Source organism: Salvelinus sp. IW2-2015, linkage group LG35 (genome assembly GCF_002910315.2).
Source record: "Salvelinus sp. IW2-2015 linkage group LG35, ASM291031v2, whole genome shotgun sequence".
In the NCBI taxonomy this organism is placed as follows: Eukaryota; Metazoa; Chordata; class Actinopteri; order Salmoniformes; family Salmonidae; genus Salvelinus; species Salvelinus sp. IW2-2015.
Window position 1 is genome coordinate 1464013 of NC_036874.1, and position 13916 is coordinate 1477928.

The 13916-nt window shown below is 46.7% G+C and overlaps 1 protein-coding gene across 1 annotated transcript in view; it reads right to left on the reverse strand.

The window, feature by feature from the left end:
* Nucleotides 1-1931: 1931 nt before the first annotated feature.
* The window catches only part of sec63 (SEC63 homolog, protein translocation regulator), a 28410-nt gene continuing 16425 nt past the window's right edge, over nucleotides 1932-13916 (reverse strand). Inside the window, 14 exon segments of the mRNA XM_070437301.1 lie at nucleotides 1932-2653; nucleotides 3323-3427; nucleotides 3707-3907; nucleotides 4544-4705; nucleotides 5647-5805; nucleotides 5902-5979; nucleotides 6279-6361; nucleotides 6884-7031; nucleotides 7821-7880; nucleotides 7882-7923; nucleotides 7925-7962; nucleotides 9407-9505; nucleotides 12060-12192; nucleotides 13096-13262. Coding sequence (XP_070293402.1) covers nucleotides 2516-2653; nucleotides 3323-3427; nucleotides 3707-3907; nucleotides 4544-4705; nucleotides 5647-5805; nucleotides 5902-5979; nucleotides 6279-6361; nucleotides 6884-7031; nucleotides 7821-7880; nucleotides 7882-7923; nucleotides 7925-7962; nucleotides 9407-9505; nucleotides 12060-12192; nucleotides 13096-13262 — 1613 coding nt within the window. The 3' untranslated portion in view covers nucleotides 1932-2515.

A 13916-nucleotide genomic window follows, 5' to 3' on the forward strand; every position in this document is an offset into this window, starting at 1 on the left:
AGGGACCGCGGTGCGTGGTAATGAGGGACCGCGTGCGTGGTAATGAGGGACCGGTGGTATGAGGGACCGCGTCGTAATGAGGGACGTGTCGTAATGAGGGAACGTGTGGTAATGAGGGACCGCGTGGTAATGAGGGACCGCGTGGTAATGAGGACCGGGTGGTATGAGGGACCGCGTGGTAATGAGGGACCGCGTGTAATGAGGACCGCGTGGTATGAGGGACCGCGTCGTAATGCGGGTGGGACCGCGTCGTAATGAGGGACCGCGTCGTAATGAGGGACCGCGTCGTAATGAGGGACCGCGTCGTAATGAGGGACCGCGTCGTAATGAGGGACTGCGTCGTAATGAGGGAACGTGTGGTAATGAGGGACCGTGTGGTAATGAAAGCGGTCTGATTTGAACCTTCTCTCCCAGTTACAGGTAGCACTACACTCGAATGTAAATAATAATTATCGATAAGTCTTGATATTCGCCACCAAAGATAGTTATTTTTCTCCCAACAGAACTACAAAATACATGATATTTTCGGACCACAGAGCTATAAGCAGTTGAGCCCCGTTTTAATTTACAAAATAATAGAAGTAACCTAGAAAGACAGATGTTGAACGGCTAGTTAGATTGTTCAAAAAACAGAAATGTATGATGATTCATTCTGACTGCTGATTGGCTGAATGTGTCCTCTCTCATTCCCCCTCAAGCTGCATCCCTCYCTTTCCCTCCCTCTCCTCCTTGAAAATGGCTGATCTTCCGTAGATATCCTAGAGAAGGTATATTAAAATCAGGGAAATCCCAAATAGATAAGATTCCAGATGTCCGTCAGCTAACGCGCTAGCATTACGTCAAGGTGGTAAAAGATACAAAACTCCAGCGGGTCTACTTCACAGAGAACACGGAGAAAAGTCGACAAAACAAAAAGGAGAACGGACGAGGTACAACACAAAATAGAGCAGGTGTGATTTTCTCTTTAGGTTTTGAGCACACGGCAAGAAGGCACCACAGCCTGCTYTGCTAACGGGTTCCCGCTAGATCAAACGCAGCCACAAACTCCGTGAAGAGCACGTGCACCATCTGCCTGCTGTGATTGGTGGATTGTAGCTCACCACCGCCAACACTCGGTCTGGAATGTATTAGCATGACAGCACGGCTAGAGGCTAACGTTAGCCAGTTTGAGCTAGCATACAAACTCAGCAGCAGAGTAGATCCTCCATATGACGTTGAGAAATAGTGCATTGTGGGTAGTTTACAAGATATCCGGATATTAGATAAATATGTAATAACCCCCAAAAACTGTTTGTAGTTAAAGGTAACCAGAATGTTACTACGTCCCCACAGGCGCCCGGTCCACCGCGTCCCCCCGGCGCCCGGTCCACCGCGTCCCCACCGGCGCCCGGTCCACCGCGTCCCCCCGGTCGTCCGGTCCACCGCGTCCCCACCGGTCCACCGCGTCCCCCCGGTCGTCCGGTCCACCGCGTCCCCACCGGTCCACCGCGTCCCCACCGGCGCCCGGTCCACCGCGTCCCCACCGGTCCACCGCGTCCCCCCGGTCGTCTGGTATATCACGTCCCCCTAATTTCAGTTTGTGACAAAACAAGCAATCTATAGTGTAGAGAGTAATTGTACCGTCTAAAACCGCTGTGAAATATCTACTCAATAACCAAAAATATTAAATATTTTGCTGTTTAAAACCAAAACCAAAAGTAATTAGACAAAACAAAAAAGAAACTTAAGTACGGGAAGCATAGAAATAGCATTCTGTACGTTTCTATCACATATCAGACTTGCTTTCAACGAAGTATTACAGATCTATAAACAGATATTTCTGTGAAAKCTTTTATACTACTGTACATACTCTGGGGGACGGGGGTTTTGGAATGAGTGACGTTGAAAACTCAAACTACGAACAAAAACAAAATGTCATGATTTCAATTGAGTCCATTTCTGATATTTATTTTGATAAGGGAAGTTGTTTACACACCCCTGGGGGAAACACAGAGCCTCAGTAACCAGTCCGCTGGACCACAGTGTGAAAGAGGAGCGTACACACACTCTCGCTTATTCACACACTCATTCAGACAGATACACACACACACATTCAGACAGACACACACACTCACACACTCATTCAGACAGACACACACACACACTCATTCAGACAGACACACTCTCTCTCTCTCTCTCTCTCGCTTATTCACACACACACACACACACACACACACACACACACATTCAGACAGACACACAGGGCTGGATATATATATTGATAGCTGTCCTCTGAAAGTGAACATTAAAGTCAGGACACGACCCAATCTAGGTCTCCGTAGAAAAGGATGTGAGGGGCGGATAGGGAGGTCCACAGTCCATGTCAGTATGGGTGTGTGTACTAACTACCCTGGGGTGGGTGTGTGTGTACTAACTACCCTGGGGTGGGTGTGTGTGTACAAACTGCCCTGGGGTGGTTGTGTGTGTACTAACTGCCCTGGGGTGTGGTTATATGTGTGTGTGTGTGTGTGTGTGTTTAGTCGTTGTCTTCATCCTCCTCTTCGCTCTCCTCGATCCCGTCACTGTCCTCCTGTTCCTCGTCCTCCTCCTCTGTTTCTGGGATGTCCCACTGGGGGTGGTTGTCCAACACCGCCTTGGCCTCGTGCACCTCCAGCTGGCACAGTCAAAACACACCGTTAAATTATACAGTCAAAACACACAGTCAAAACACACAGTCAAAACACACAGTCAAAACACAGTTAAATTATACAGTCAACACACACCTCCAGCTGGCACTGTCAAAACACACAACCCACAGTCACAACACACAGTTACAACATACAGTCAAAACACAGTCACAACACACAGTGAAATTATACAGTTAAAACACAGTCACACCACACAGTCACACCACACAGTCAAAACACACACAGTCACAACAGTCAAAATACACACAGTCAAAACAGTCCAAATACACACACAGTCTCAACACACAGTCACAACACACAGTCAAAACACACAGTCACAACACACAGTCACAACACACAGTCACAACAACACACAGTCACACCAGTCAAAATACACACAGTCAAAACACACACACAGTCGGAGACTGCAGACAGAAATGAGCTGCTGGTTTGAATCCTATTGTACTTCAAACTATATCTCCACACAGTGTAACATAACTACTGTAGCAGGTCAAAMCTGTGGGCTGTAAAASCTTGGTAAGAGCATATGGGTGGAACAGGCCTATTCTCACTTTTAACACTTTAGTTTCTAATATATCACACGCACACACACACACAGAGAAAGACACACACACAGGTGAGTTGTAAGGTCTCACCTTGAGTGGCCTGATCTGATCCAGACCCAGGTAAGAGTCAGAGCGGAGGATAACAGAGTACTGGTAGTTTCCTGTTTTAGAGGGCGCTGGGAACTTCAGCTCCACCTGTCAGAGTGACAACACACATTACAAAACATTAAACGACACCGTCCTAATCTTGAAGTGTCCCCCCTCCACCCTTTTGCCCTCAGAACAGCCTCAATTCATCAGGGACATGGACTCTACAAGGTGTCAAAAGRGTTCCACAGGGATGCTGGTCCCATGTTGACTTCAATGCTTCCTACAGTTGTGTCAAGTTGGCTGGATGTCCTTTGGGTGGTGGACCATTCTTGATACACACGGGAAACTGTTCAGCGTCTCACACACACACACTCTCTCTCTCACCTCTTCTGTGTCTTTGAGTGTACAGACGTGGTATGGCATGGAGACTAGAGTCTGATCCTTGCGGTCAGCAATGTAGAGCCACCACCACTCGTGTTTCTCCTCTGGGTAGTACAGGCTGTAGACCGGGTGGGTGACCTTAGACTTCGTCTCCAACAGCGCCCTCTCCCTCCGCTGGATACTCTGCTGCAGCGCCTCCCACTCCTGGGGGGGAGAGAGAGGGGGGGGGGGGGGGGTTATACCTGGAGAAGTGTATAGCACTCCAACCCTGTTCCTGGAGAGCTACCCTCCTGTAGGTTTTAACTCCAACCCTGTTCCTGGAGAGCTACCCTCCTGTAGGTTTTAACTCCAACCCTGTTCCTGGAGAGCTACCCTCCTGTAGGTTTTAACTCCAACCCTGTTCCTGGAGAGCTACCCTCCTGTAGGTTTTAACTCCAACCCTGTTCCTGGAGAGAAACCCTCCTGTAGGTTTTAACTCCAACCCTGTTCCTGGAGAGAAACCCTCCTGTAGGTTTTAACTCCAACCCTGTTCCTGGAGAGAGACCCTCCTGTAGGTTTTAACACATCCTCTACTTCGGTAAGGTCATGTCCTACTTCAGAGATGGGTAACTGCAGTGGTCTGGGGGCCGGAGTGGTTCACACGTTTCCCCCATCGATAGCAAACACACCTGATTAAACTAATTACATTCTGGATCAGGATTAGTTGATTACTGAAGTCTGGTGTGTTAGCTGGGACTGGGGCAAAGGTGTGACACCGCCCAGGACTGGTTACCCATCAGTGCTCGAGGGAGTTTTACACACACACACACACACACACACACACACACACAGGTGTCTGACCTCTTCGTCGTCCCCGGCGATCTCATCCTGCTCCGTGTCGCTCTGTTTGTCACTCTCCTCATCTCTCTCGCTCGGAGAATCTTTGTTACCCTCGCCCTCCTCTGATTCGCTGCCTTTGTCTGACCCGTCCTCCTCATCCTCCTTCGCCACGGCAATCACCTCCTTAAACACAAACAGGCATCAATAAAGCAGAATCGACACCGATTGGTTAGTTTATACACCAGACCTGGGTTTAAATAGATGCAGTTTTAAATATTTTGAAAATATATTTTTCTGAGTATTTGGGTATTTTCAAACATATATTTGAAGTGTTTGAAGGTATTTTTTACTTATTTAAAATACCCCAACGACCAAACAGACCTCGGGTCAAATGCATAATGAGTATTTAACTACCTGTGTTTGGAAAAAAACAAACCCACACTTAACTGTGTATTTGAATATTTATGAAATAGACGCACGAGGGGGTGTGGTACACGGYCAAAATACCACGGCTAAGGGTTGTTGTTACGCGTTACGCAGAGTGCCTGGACACAGCCTTTAGCCGTGGTGTATATTGGTCATATACCACTAACCCTGGAGAACCTTCTGCTATTGTAAACTAAGTAACCAACGGGATTCAAAGACTGGGAATAAATGCTTTGTCATACGTGGAATAAGGTGCGATATACCACGGCTGTAAGCCAATCAGCATTCAGGGCTCGAACCACTTAGTTTATAATTCCAAATACTTTCCAATATTCAAAACTACTAGGAAATGTTATTTCAAAGTATCTGAAATACTCTAAATAGTACTTGAATCCAGGTCTGGTACTGGCATTATATCTGTTAAAACATGAAATACTCTAAATAGTATTTGAATCCAGGTCTGGTACTGGCATTATATCTGTTAAAACATGAAATACTCTAAATAGTACTTGAATCCCGGTCTGGTACTGGCATTATATCTGTTAAAACATGAAATACTCTAAATAGTATTTGAATCTCGGTCTGGTACTGGCAGTAAAAGAAGTTTAGACGACTTGAGGCCGAAACGTCCTTGTGACTACAGTTATTAATTAAAACAAAACAATCCGATTGGATCGACTCTCTGATTGGCTGCTTACACTTCCTGGCGCGCTCCCATTGGCCTGTTTGGCCTTGGCTGCTGGCAGCGGGAGGGGCTTCTTCTTGGTGAGTTTCTTCTTCTTGGACTGCTTGGTTTTCTTGGCTGCTTTCGTCTTGTTCTGCCACACCTTGGCTTTGGTTTTACTGGCGTCTCCCTGCTGCACACAAACAGGTGATGCACAAGTTATGTTATCAGTCGTCGCGTTGTCAAATGTGTGTGTGTGTGTGTGTGTGTGTGTTCAGACGGTGCGTACCGTGGCAGCATCCTCTGTACTGGCTTCCTCTCCGACTCCGAGACACGGTGTCACATTCTGCTCCTTCTCAAACACCTCCTACACACAGAGAGACAGAGACACACACAGTAGCTAAAGTGACATATTGAATACATAAGTGCGAATCATTTGCTATGTTTAGTCCTCTACACTAAGCCGAGGGGGTTTACGAAGCTATTTAGGATTGTTTTTAGAAGGTCACACAAAGGATCATTTAACTATTTGAATTTTAAAACCCCTTGAAGTATAAAAAAAAAGACTAATATTTGTTAAACATTTAAAAATGTGGCTTTATTGACATTAGACCATACAAACACACTGAATAACAGATCCATTCTCTCCCTCCATCCCTCCCTTACCGCCATCCTCTTCCTGGTCAGGGTGACTGTAACCGTGACGATGGATCCAGCTGTGATGTTATTGCTGTCTTCATCATCAAGGACTGGAGAGAGAACAGAAGACAACAGGTTAGAGACGAGACTGTAGTAACANGGAGAGAGAACAGAAGACAACAGGTTAGAGACGAGACTGTAGTAACAACACAGTCCAGGACAGGAGAGAGAACAGAAGACAACAGGTTAGAGACTGTAGTAACAACACAGTCCAGGACAGGAGAGAGAACAGAAGACAACAGGTTAGAGACTGTAGTAACAACACAGTCCAGGACTGGAGAGAGAACAGAAGACAACAGGTTAGAGACGAGACTGTAGATATGGTTTCATGCCAGTATCTGTCGGGACAGCCTGTTAGATATGGTTTCATGCCAGTATCTGTTGGGACAGCCTGTTAGATATGGTTTCATGCCAGTATCTGTTGGGACAGCCTGTTAGATATGGTTTCATGCCAGTATCTGTCGGGACAGCCTGTTAGATATGGTTTCATGCCAGTATCTGTCGGGACAGCCTGCAGGAACTAAAACTGAGTGAATACAAACACAAACTCCAGAGAAGGGGCGTGACCTCACCCTGCAGCTTGGTATCCATGGTGATGGACGGGAAGCTGGCGAGCACGGCCATAACCTCGTCATACTTCTCCTCGCCAAGGAAACGGAGCATGCTCCGACGGTCCGAGTCCTTCAGGCTGACCAGGTCCTGCAGGCTACGCACCTTGTACTGGGGAGAGGTTGCTATAGTTACCATACCATAATACACCTTGTACTGGGNCTATAGTTACCATACCATAATACACCTTGTACTGGGGAGAGGTATATAATTACATACCACAATACACCCTTGTACTGGGGAGAGGTTACTATAATTACCAATACCATAATACACTTGTACTGGGGAGAGGTTACTATAGTTACCATCCATAATACACCTTGTACTGGGAGAGGTTAATATAATTACCATACCATAATAACCTGTTACTGGGGAGAGGTTACTATAATTACCATACCATAATACACCTTGTACTGGGGAGAGGTTACATATAGTTACCATACATAATACACCTTGTACTGGGGAGAGGTTAATATAATTACCTACCATAATACACCTTGTACTGGGGAGAGGTTACTAATAATTACCATACCATATACACCTTGTACTGGGGAGAGGTTACTATAGTTTACCATACCATAAACACCTTGTAAGGTTACCACTAATACTGGTAACCATAGTACACACCTTATACTGGAGGGAGGGGGATAGAGAGTCAGTATGCTATGGCTCCATCTCAATTGGTCTTACTGCAATTCCTCACATCCTATCTCCTTGCATCCTTCTCAACTCTATTGGACGACAAGATCCAAGGTCCCTCCCCTCAGACTATTTCCTCCAATGGGGTTTTGAGAAGGTGAGAAAAGAGGACGTAAGGAATCGAGGAAAGATGAATTGAGAAAGAGGCCTTGTATACAGAGCCACACGTCGTCTGGGAGACGGTTGTCTGGGAGACGGTACCTTCTTGGAGACGCAGTACCGGAGGTGTTCCTCCTCAAAGTGAGGAAGCTGCAGCAGAGGAAGACTTGGACTCCTGAAGACCCTGGACGATCATCTGGGTCAGCTCTCATACAGTTCTCTATGGACACCACCTGGGGCGTGGAACCCTGCACACACAGGTCAGCATGCATCTGTGTCACTTAGGTCAAGTTGTGTGTGTATGTGTACCTCCTCTGCTGTTGGCCATCATGGTGAGTTGACAGTGTGTGTGTGTGTGTGTACCTCCTCTGCTGTTGGCCATCATGGTGAGTTGACAGTGTGTGTGTGTGTGTGTGTGTGTGTTACCTCCTCTGCTGTTGGCCATCATGGTGAGGTTGAGCAGTGTGTGTGTGTACCTCTCTGCTGTTGGCCATCATGGTGAGTTGACAGTGTGGTGTGTGTACCTCCTCTGCTGTTGGCCATCATGGTGAGTTGACAGTGTGTTTGTGGTGTGTGTGTGTGTGTACCTCCTCTGCTGTTGGCCATCATGGTGAGTTGATAGTGTGTGTGTGTGTACCTCCTCTGCTGTTGGCCATCATGGTGAGTTGACAGTGTGTGTGTGTGTGACCTCCTCTGCTGTTGGCCATCATGGTGAGTTGACAGTGTGTGTGTGGTGTGTGTGTGTGTGTGTACGTGTGTGTGTGTTGCTCCTCCTGCTGTTGGCCATCATGGTGAGTTGACAGTGTGTGTGTGTGTGTGGTGTGTACCTCCTCTGCTGTTGGCCATCATGGTGAGTTGACAGTGTGTGTGTGTGTGTGTGTGTGTGTGTGTGTGTTGTGTGTGTGTGTGTGTGTAACCTCCTCTGTGTGGCCATCATGGTGAGTTGACAGTGTGTGTGTGTGTACCTCCTCTGCTGTTGGCCATATGGTGAGTTGACAGTGTGGTGTGTGTGTGTGTACCTCCTCTGTTGTTGGCCATCATGGTGAGTTGACAGTGTGGTGTGTGTGTGTGGTGTAACCTCCTCTGCTGTTGCCATCGTGGTGAGTTGACAGTGTGTGTGTGTGTGTGTGTGTGTGGTGTGTGTGGTTGTGTGTGTACCTCCTCTGCTGTTGGCCATCATGGTGAGTTGACAGTGTGTGTGTGTGTGTGTGTGTGTGTGTGTGTGTGTGTGTGTACCTCCTCGCTGTTGGCCATCATGGTGAGTTGACAGTGTGTGTGTGTGTGTGTGTGTGTGTGTGTGTGTGTGTGTGTGTGTGTGTGTGTACCTCTCTGCTGTTGGCCATCATGGTGAGTTGACAGTGTGTGTGTGTGTTGTGTGTGTGTGTGTGTGTGTGTTTGTTGTGTGGTGTGTGTGTGTTGTGTGTATGTCCTCTGCTGTTGGCCATCATGGTGAGTTGACAGTGTGTGTGTGTTGTGTGGGTGTGGTGTGTGTGTGTGTGTGTGTGTGTGTGTGTGTGTGTACCTCCTCTGCTGTTGGCCATCATGGTGAGTTGACAGTGTGTGTGTGTGTGTGTGTGTGTGGTACCTCCTCTGCTGTTGGCCATCATGGTGAGTTGACAGGTGGTTGTGTGTGTGTGTACCTCCTCTGCTGTTGGCCATCATGGTGAGTTGACAGTGTGTGTGTGTGTGTGTACCTCCTCTGCTGTTGGCCATCATGGTGAGTTGACAGCCCACGTTGACCATCTCCTGGAGCAGAGCTGGACTCTTCCTCACCACAAACCTCTGGTCTGTAAACACACAGAGAGAGAGTGAGACGCAGAGCGAGAGGCCACAGAGCGGCGGGCCACAGAGCGAGAGGCCACAGAGCGGGCGGGCGGGCCACAGAGCGAGAGGCCACAGAGCGAGAGGCCACAGAGCGAGAGGCCACAGAGCGAGAGGCCACAGAGCGACCCTTCTAATGTGACTATCCCTAATGCTCCTCCCTCTTTTTCTCCTGCCCCGCTACAAAGTTTCTCCCTGCAGGTGGTCACTGAGTCCGAGGTGCTAAAGGAGCTCCTTAAACTTGACCCCAAAAAAACATCTGGGTCAGATGGTTTAGACCATTTCTTCTTTAAGGTCGCTGCCCCTATCCTCACCAAGCCTATCTCTGACCTTTAACCCGCCTCTCCTCTCTGGGGAGGTTCCCATGGCTTGGAAGGCAGCCACGGTGCCTCCTTTATTTAAAGGGGGAGATCAATCTGATCCTAAATGTTATAGGCCTATTTCTATTTTGCCCTGTTTATCAAAAGTGTTGGAAAAACTTGTCAATAATCAACTGACTATCTTTCTTGATGTCTATAGTATTCTCTCTGGGATGCAATCTGGTTTCAGGTTATGGATGTGTCACTGCAACCTTAAAGGTGCTCAATGATGTCATCATAGCCATTGATTCTAAGCAATGTTGTCCTGCTATTTTTATTGACTTGGCCAAAGATTTTGATACGGMAGACCATTCCCTTCTTGTGGGCCGGCTAAGGAGTATTGGTGTCTCTGAGGAGTCTTTGGCCTGGTTTGCTAACTACCTCTCTCAAAGAGTGCAGTGTATATAGTCAGAACATCTGCTGTCTCAGCCATTGCCTGTCACCAAGGGAGTACCCCAAGGCTCGACCCTAGGCCCCACCCTCTTCTCAATTTACATCAACAAAATAGCTCAGGCAGTAGGAAGCTCTCTCATCCATTTATATGCAGATGATAGTCTTATACTCGGCTGGCCTCTCCCTGGAGTTTGTGTTAAATGCTCTTCAACAAAGCTTTCTTAGTGTCCAACAAGCTTTCTCTGCCCTTAACCTTGTTCTGAACACCTCCAAAACAAAGGTCATGTGGTTTGGTAAGAACAATGCCCCTCTCCCCACAGGTGTGATTACTACCTCTGAGGGTTTAGAGCTTGAGGTAGTCACCTCATACAAGTACTTGGGAGTATGGCTAGACGGTACACTGTCCTTCTCTCAGCACATATCAAAGCTGCAGGCTCAAGTTAAATCTAGACTTGGTTTCCTCTATCGTAATCGCTCCTCTTTCACTCCAGCTGSCAAACTAACCCTGATTCAGATGACCATCCTACCCATGCTAGATTACGGAGACATKATTTATAGATCGGCAGGTAAGGGTGCTCTCGAGAGGCTAGATGTTCATTACCAATTGGCCATAAGATTTGCCACCAATGCTCCTTATAGGACACATCACTGCACTCTATACTCATCTGTAAACTGGTCACCTCTGTATACCCGTCACAAGACCCACTGATTGATGCTTATTTATAAAATCCTCCTAGGCCTCACTCCCCCCTATCTGAGATATCTACTGCAGCCCTCATCCTCCACATACAACACCCGTTCTGCCAGTCACATTCTGTTAAAGGTCCCCAAAGCACACACACCCCTGGGTCGCTCGTCTTTTCAGTTCGCTGCAGCTAGCGACTGGAACGAGCTGCAACAAACACTCAAACTGGACAGTTTTATCTCAATCTCTTCATTCAAAGAGTCAACCATGGACACTCTTACTGACAGTTGAGGCTGCTTTGCGTGATGTATTGTTGTCTCTACCTTCTTGCCCTTTGTGCTGTTGTCTGTGCCCAATCATGTTTGTACCCTGTTTTGTGCTGCTGCCATGTCGTTGTCATGTTGTGTTGCTGCCATGCTGTGTTGTCTTAGGTCTCTTTATGTAGCCTTGTGTAGTCTCTCTTGTCGTGAGGCATCTTTTCTTCTCTGTCTGTATATATATATTTTTTTATCCCCCGTCCCTGCAGGAGGCCTTTGGCCGTCATTGTAAATAAGAATTTGTTCTTAACGGACTTGCCGAGTTAAATAAAGATTAAATAAATGAAATTAATAAAAAAATAGTGAATGGAGGATGCTTTTCCCGTGGTCCATGTTCATGCCAGCCAGGTAGGCTATACTCCTGTTGTAAAGACAAGCAATGTGCTGAATATTAGGAAAGTTGAGAAAAAAATATTGTAGGCCTAGCCTATAGAAAGCTGATGGGATCCTCCTCTTTTTAATAGAGGCCATCACTCTGTTTTATCATAAATGTTACGCAACATAAGCTCATGTGCTCTCATGAAGTGTTTGATTAGATTATTCAATCACATCTGCATTGATGTCAGAGTGATTAGAGGGACAATAGAGTGCTGAGTACCAGGCAGGTAGGAAGTTTGGTAGGCTACTAATGACCATCAGCGACATCAGAGCTTGGAGAAGCCTAATCACCGTGACTAAACGGTCACGTGGAATTTGACTGCCTTCATGACTCGTGACCGTCGGTGTGGCGGTAATACGGTTACCGTAGCAGCCCGGTGTGTCGTACCCTCTTCGATGTCGTCCGAGACCTCCATGCGTGCCAGGTGAGCTAACACCAGGACCCGGGCCTTAAGACTGTACGGGTAGCAGAACGGAGGCTCCTTCTTCTTCACGTTGATGTTCCCCAACTCACGGATCAGCTAGAGAGAGACAGGGAGAGGTTTAACAGACCGAGAAGAGACAGAGGCCGAGAGAGGCCGAGAGAGAGAGACCCTTGAAGAAATTTTGATGGACCCTACGTATTTAGTCTCTTCATCTTCACTCTCAGCTTGATAAGTCATTTAAGTCTCTTCACTGTGTCCAGCTTGATAAGTCATTAAGTCTCTTCACTGTGTCCAGGCTTGCACTCAGTCCTATTGATAAGTCGTCGCTGTGTCTCTATGCTGATGCAGTCACTCTGATAAGTCTCTTCACTGTGTCCAGCTTGATAAGTCATTGATAATCCTGTCACTGTGTCCAGCTTAATAAGTACATTGATAAGTCTCTTCACTGTGTCCAGCTTGATAAGTCTCGTCGCTTGTGCTCCAGCTTGATAAGTCATTGATACGTTTCTTCACTGTGTCCTGCTTGATAAGACATTGATAAGGTCTCTGTCACTGGTGTCCAGCTTGATAAGTCATATTGATAAGTCTCTCACTGTGTCCAGCTTTGATACGTCTCGTCGCTGTGTCCAGCTTGATAAGTCATTGATACGTTTCCTTCACGTGTCCATGCTTGATAAGACATTGATAAGTCTTGTCACTGTGTCCAGCTTGATAAGTTCATTGATAAGTCTCTTCACTGTGTCCAGCTTGATAAGTCAATTGATAAGTCTCTTACTGTGTACAGCTTGATAAGTCAATTGATTAAGTCTCTTCACTGTGTCCAGCTTGATAAGATCTCGTCGCCTGTGTCCAGCTTCTGATAGCTCATTGATACGTCTTCTTCACTGTGTCCTGCTCTTTGATAGACAATTGTAATGTCTTGTCACTGTGTCAGCTTGATAAGTCATGATAAGTCTCTTCACTGTGTAGCTTGACATAAGTCATTGATAAGTCTCTCACTGTGTCCAGCTTGATGAAGTTCATTGATAGTCTCTTCACTGTGTTCCAGCTTGATAAGTCATTGCTAGTCTGCGTCATCGTGTCCAGCTTGATAAGTATATGATAAGACTCGTCACTGTGTCCAGCTTGAAATAGAAGTTGATAAGTCTCGTCGCTGTGTCCAGCCTCTGGATCAAGTTCATAAGAATAAGTCTCGTCACTGTGTCGCAGCTTGATAAGACATTGATAAGTCTCGTCACGTGTCCCAGCTTGATAAGTCATTGTAAGTCTCTTCACTGTGTCCAGCTTGATAAGTCATTGATAAGTCCTCTCACTGTGTCCAGCTTGTAAGTCATTGATAAGTCTCTTCACTGTGTCCGGCTTAGATAAGTCTATTGATAGTCATACGTCACTGTGTCCAGCTTGATAAGACCATGAATAGTCTCGTCACTGTGTCCAGCTTGATAATGTCTTGATAGCTCTCTTCACTGTGTCCAGCTTGATAAGACATAATAAAGTCTCGTCACTGTGTCAGCTTTGATAAGTCATTGATAGTCTCTTCACTGTGTCCCAGCTTTGATAAGTCATTTGATAAGTCTCTTCACTGTGTCCAGCTTGATAAGCTCATTGATAAGTCCTCGTCACTGTGTCCCAGCTTTGATAAGTCATTGATAAGTCTCTTCACTGTGTCCAGCTTGATAAGTCATTGTTGATGATAGATGAATATCTCGTCAACTGTTTGGTTTTCCCCCAGGGCCCCCCTTTTTGAAAAAGGGGTCCCCCTCCCCATTTGGATCAGTCCGTCACTCGTGGTCCAGCTTGATAGACATGAATAAGTCTCA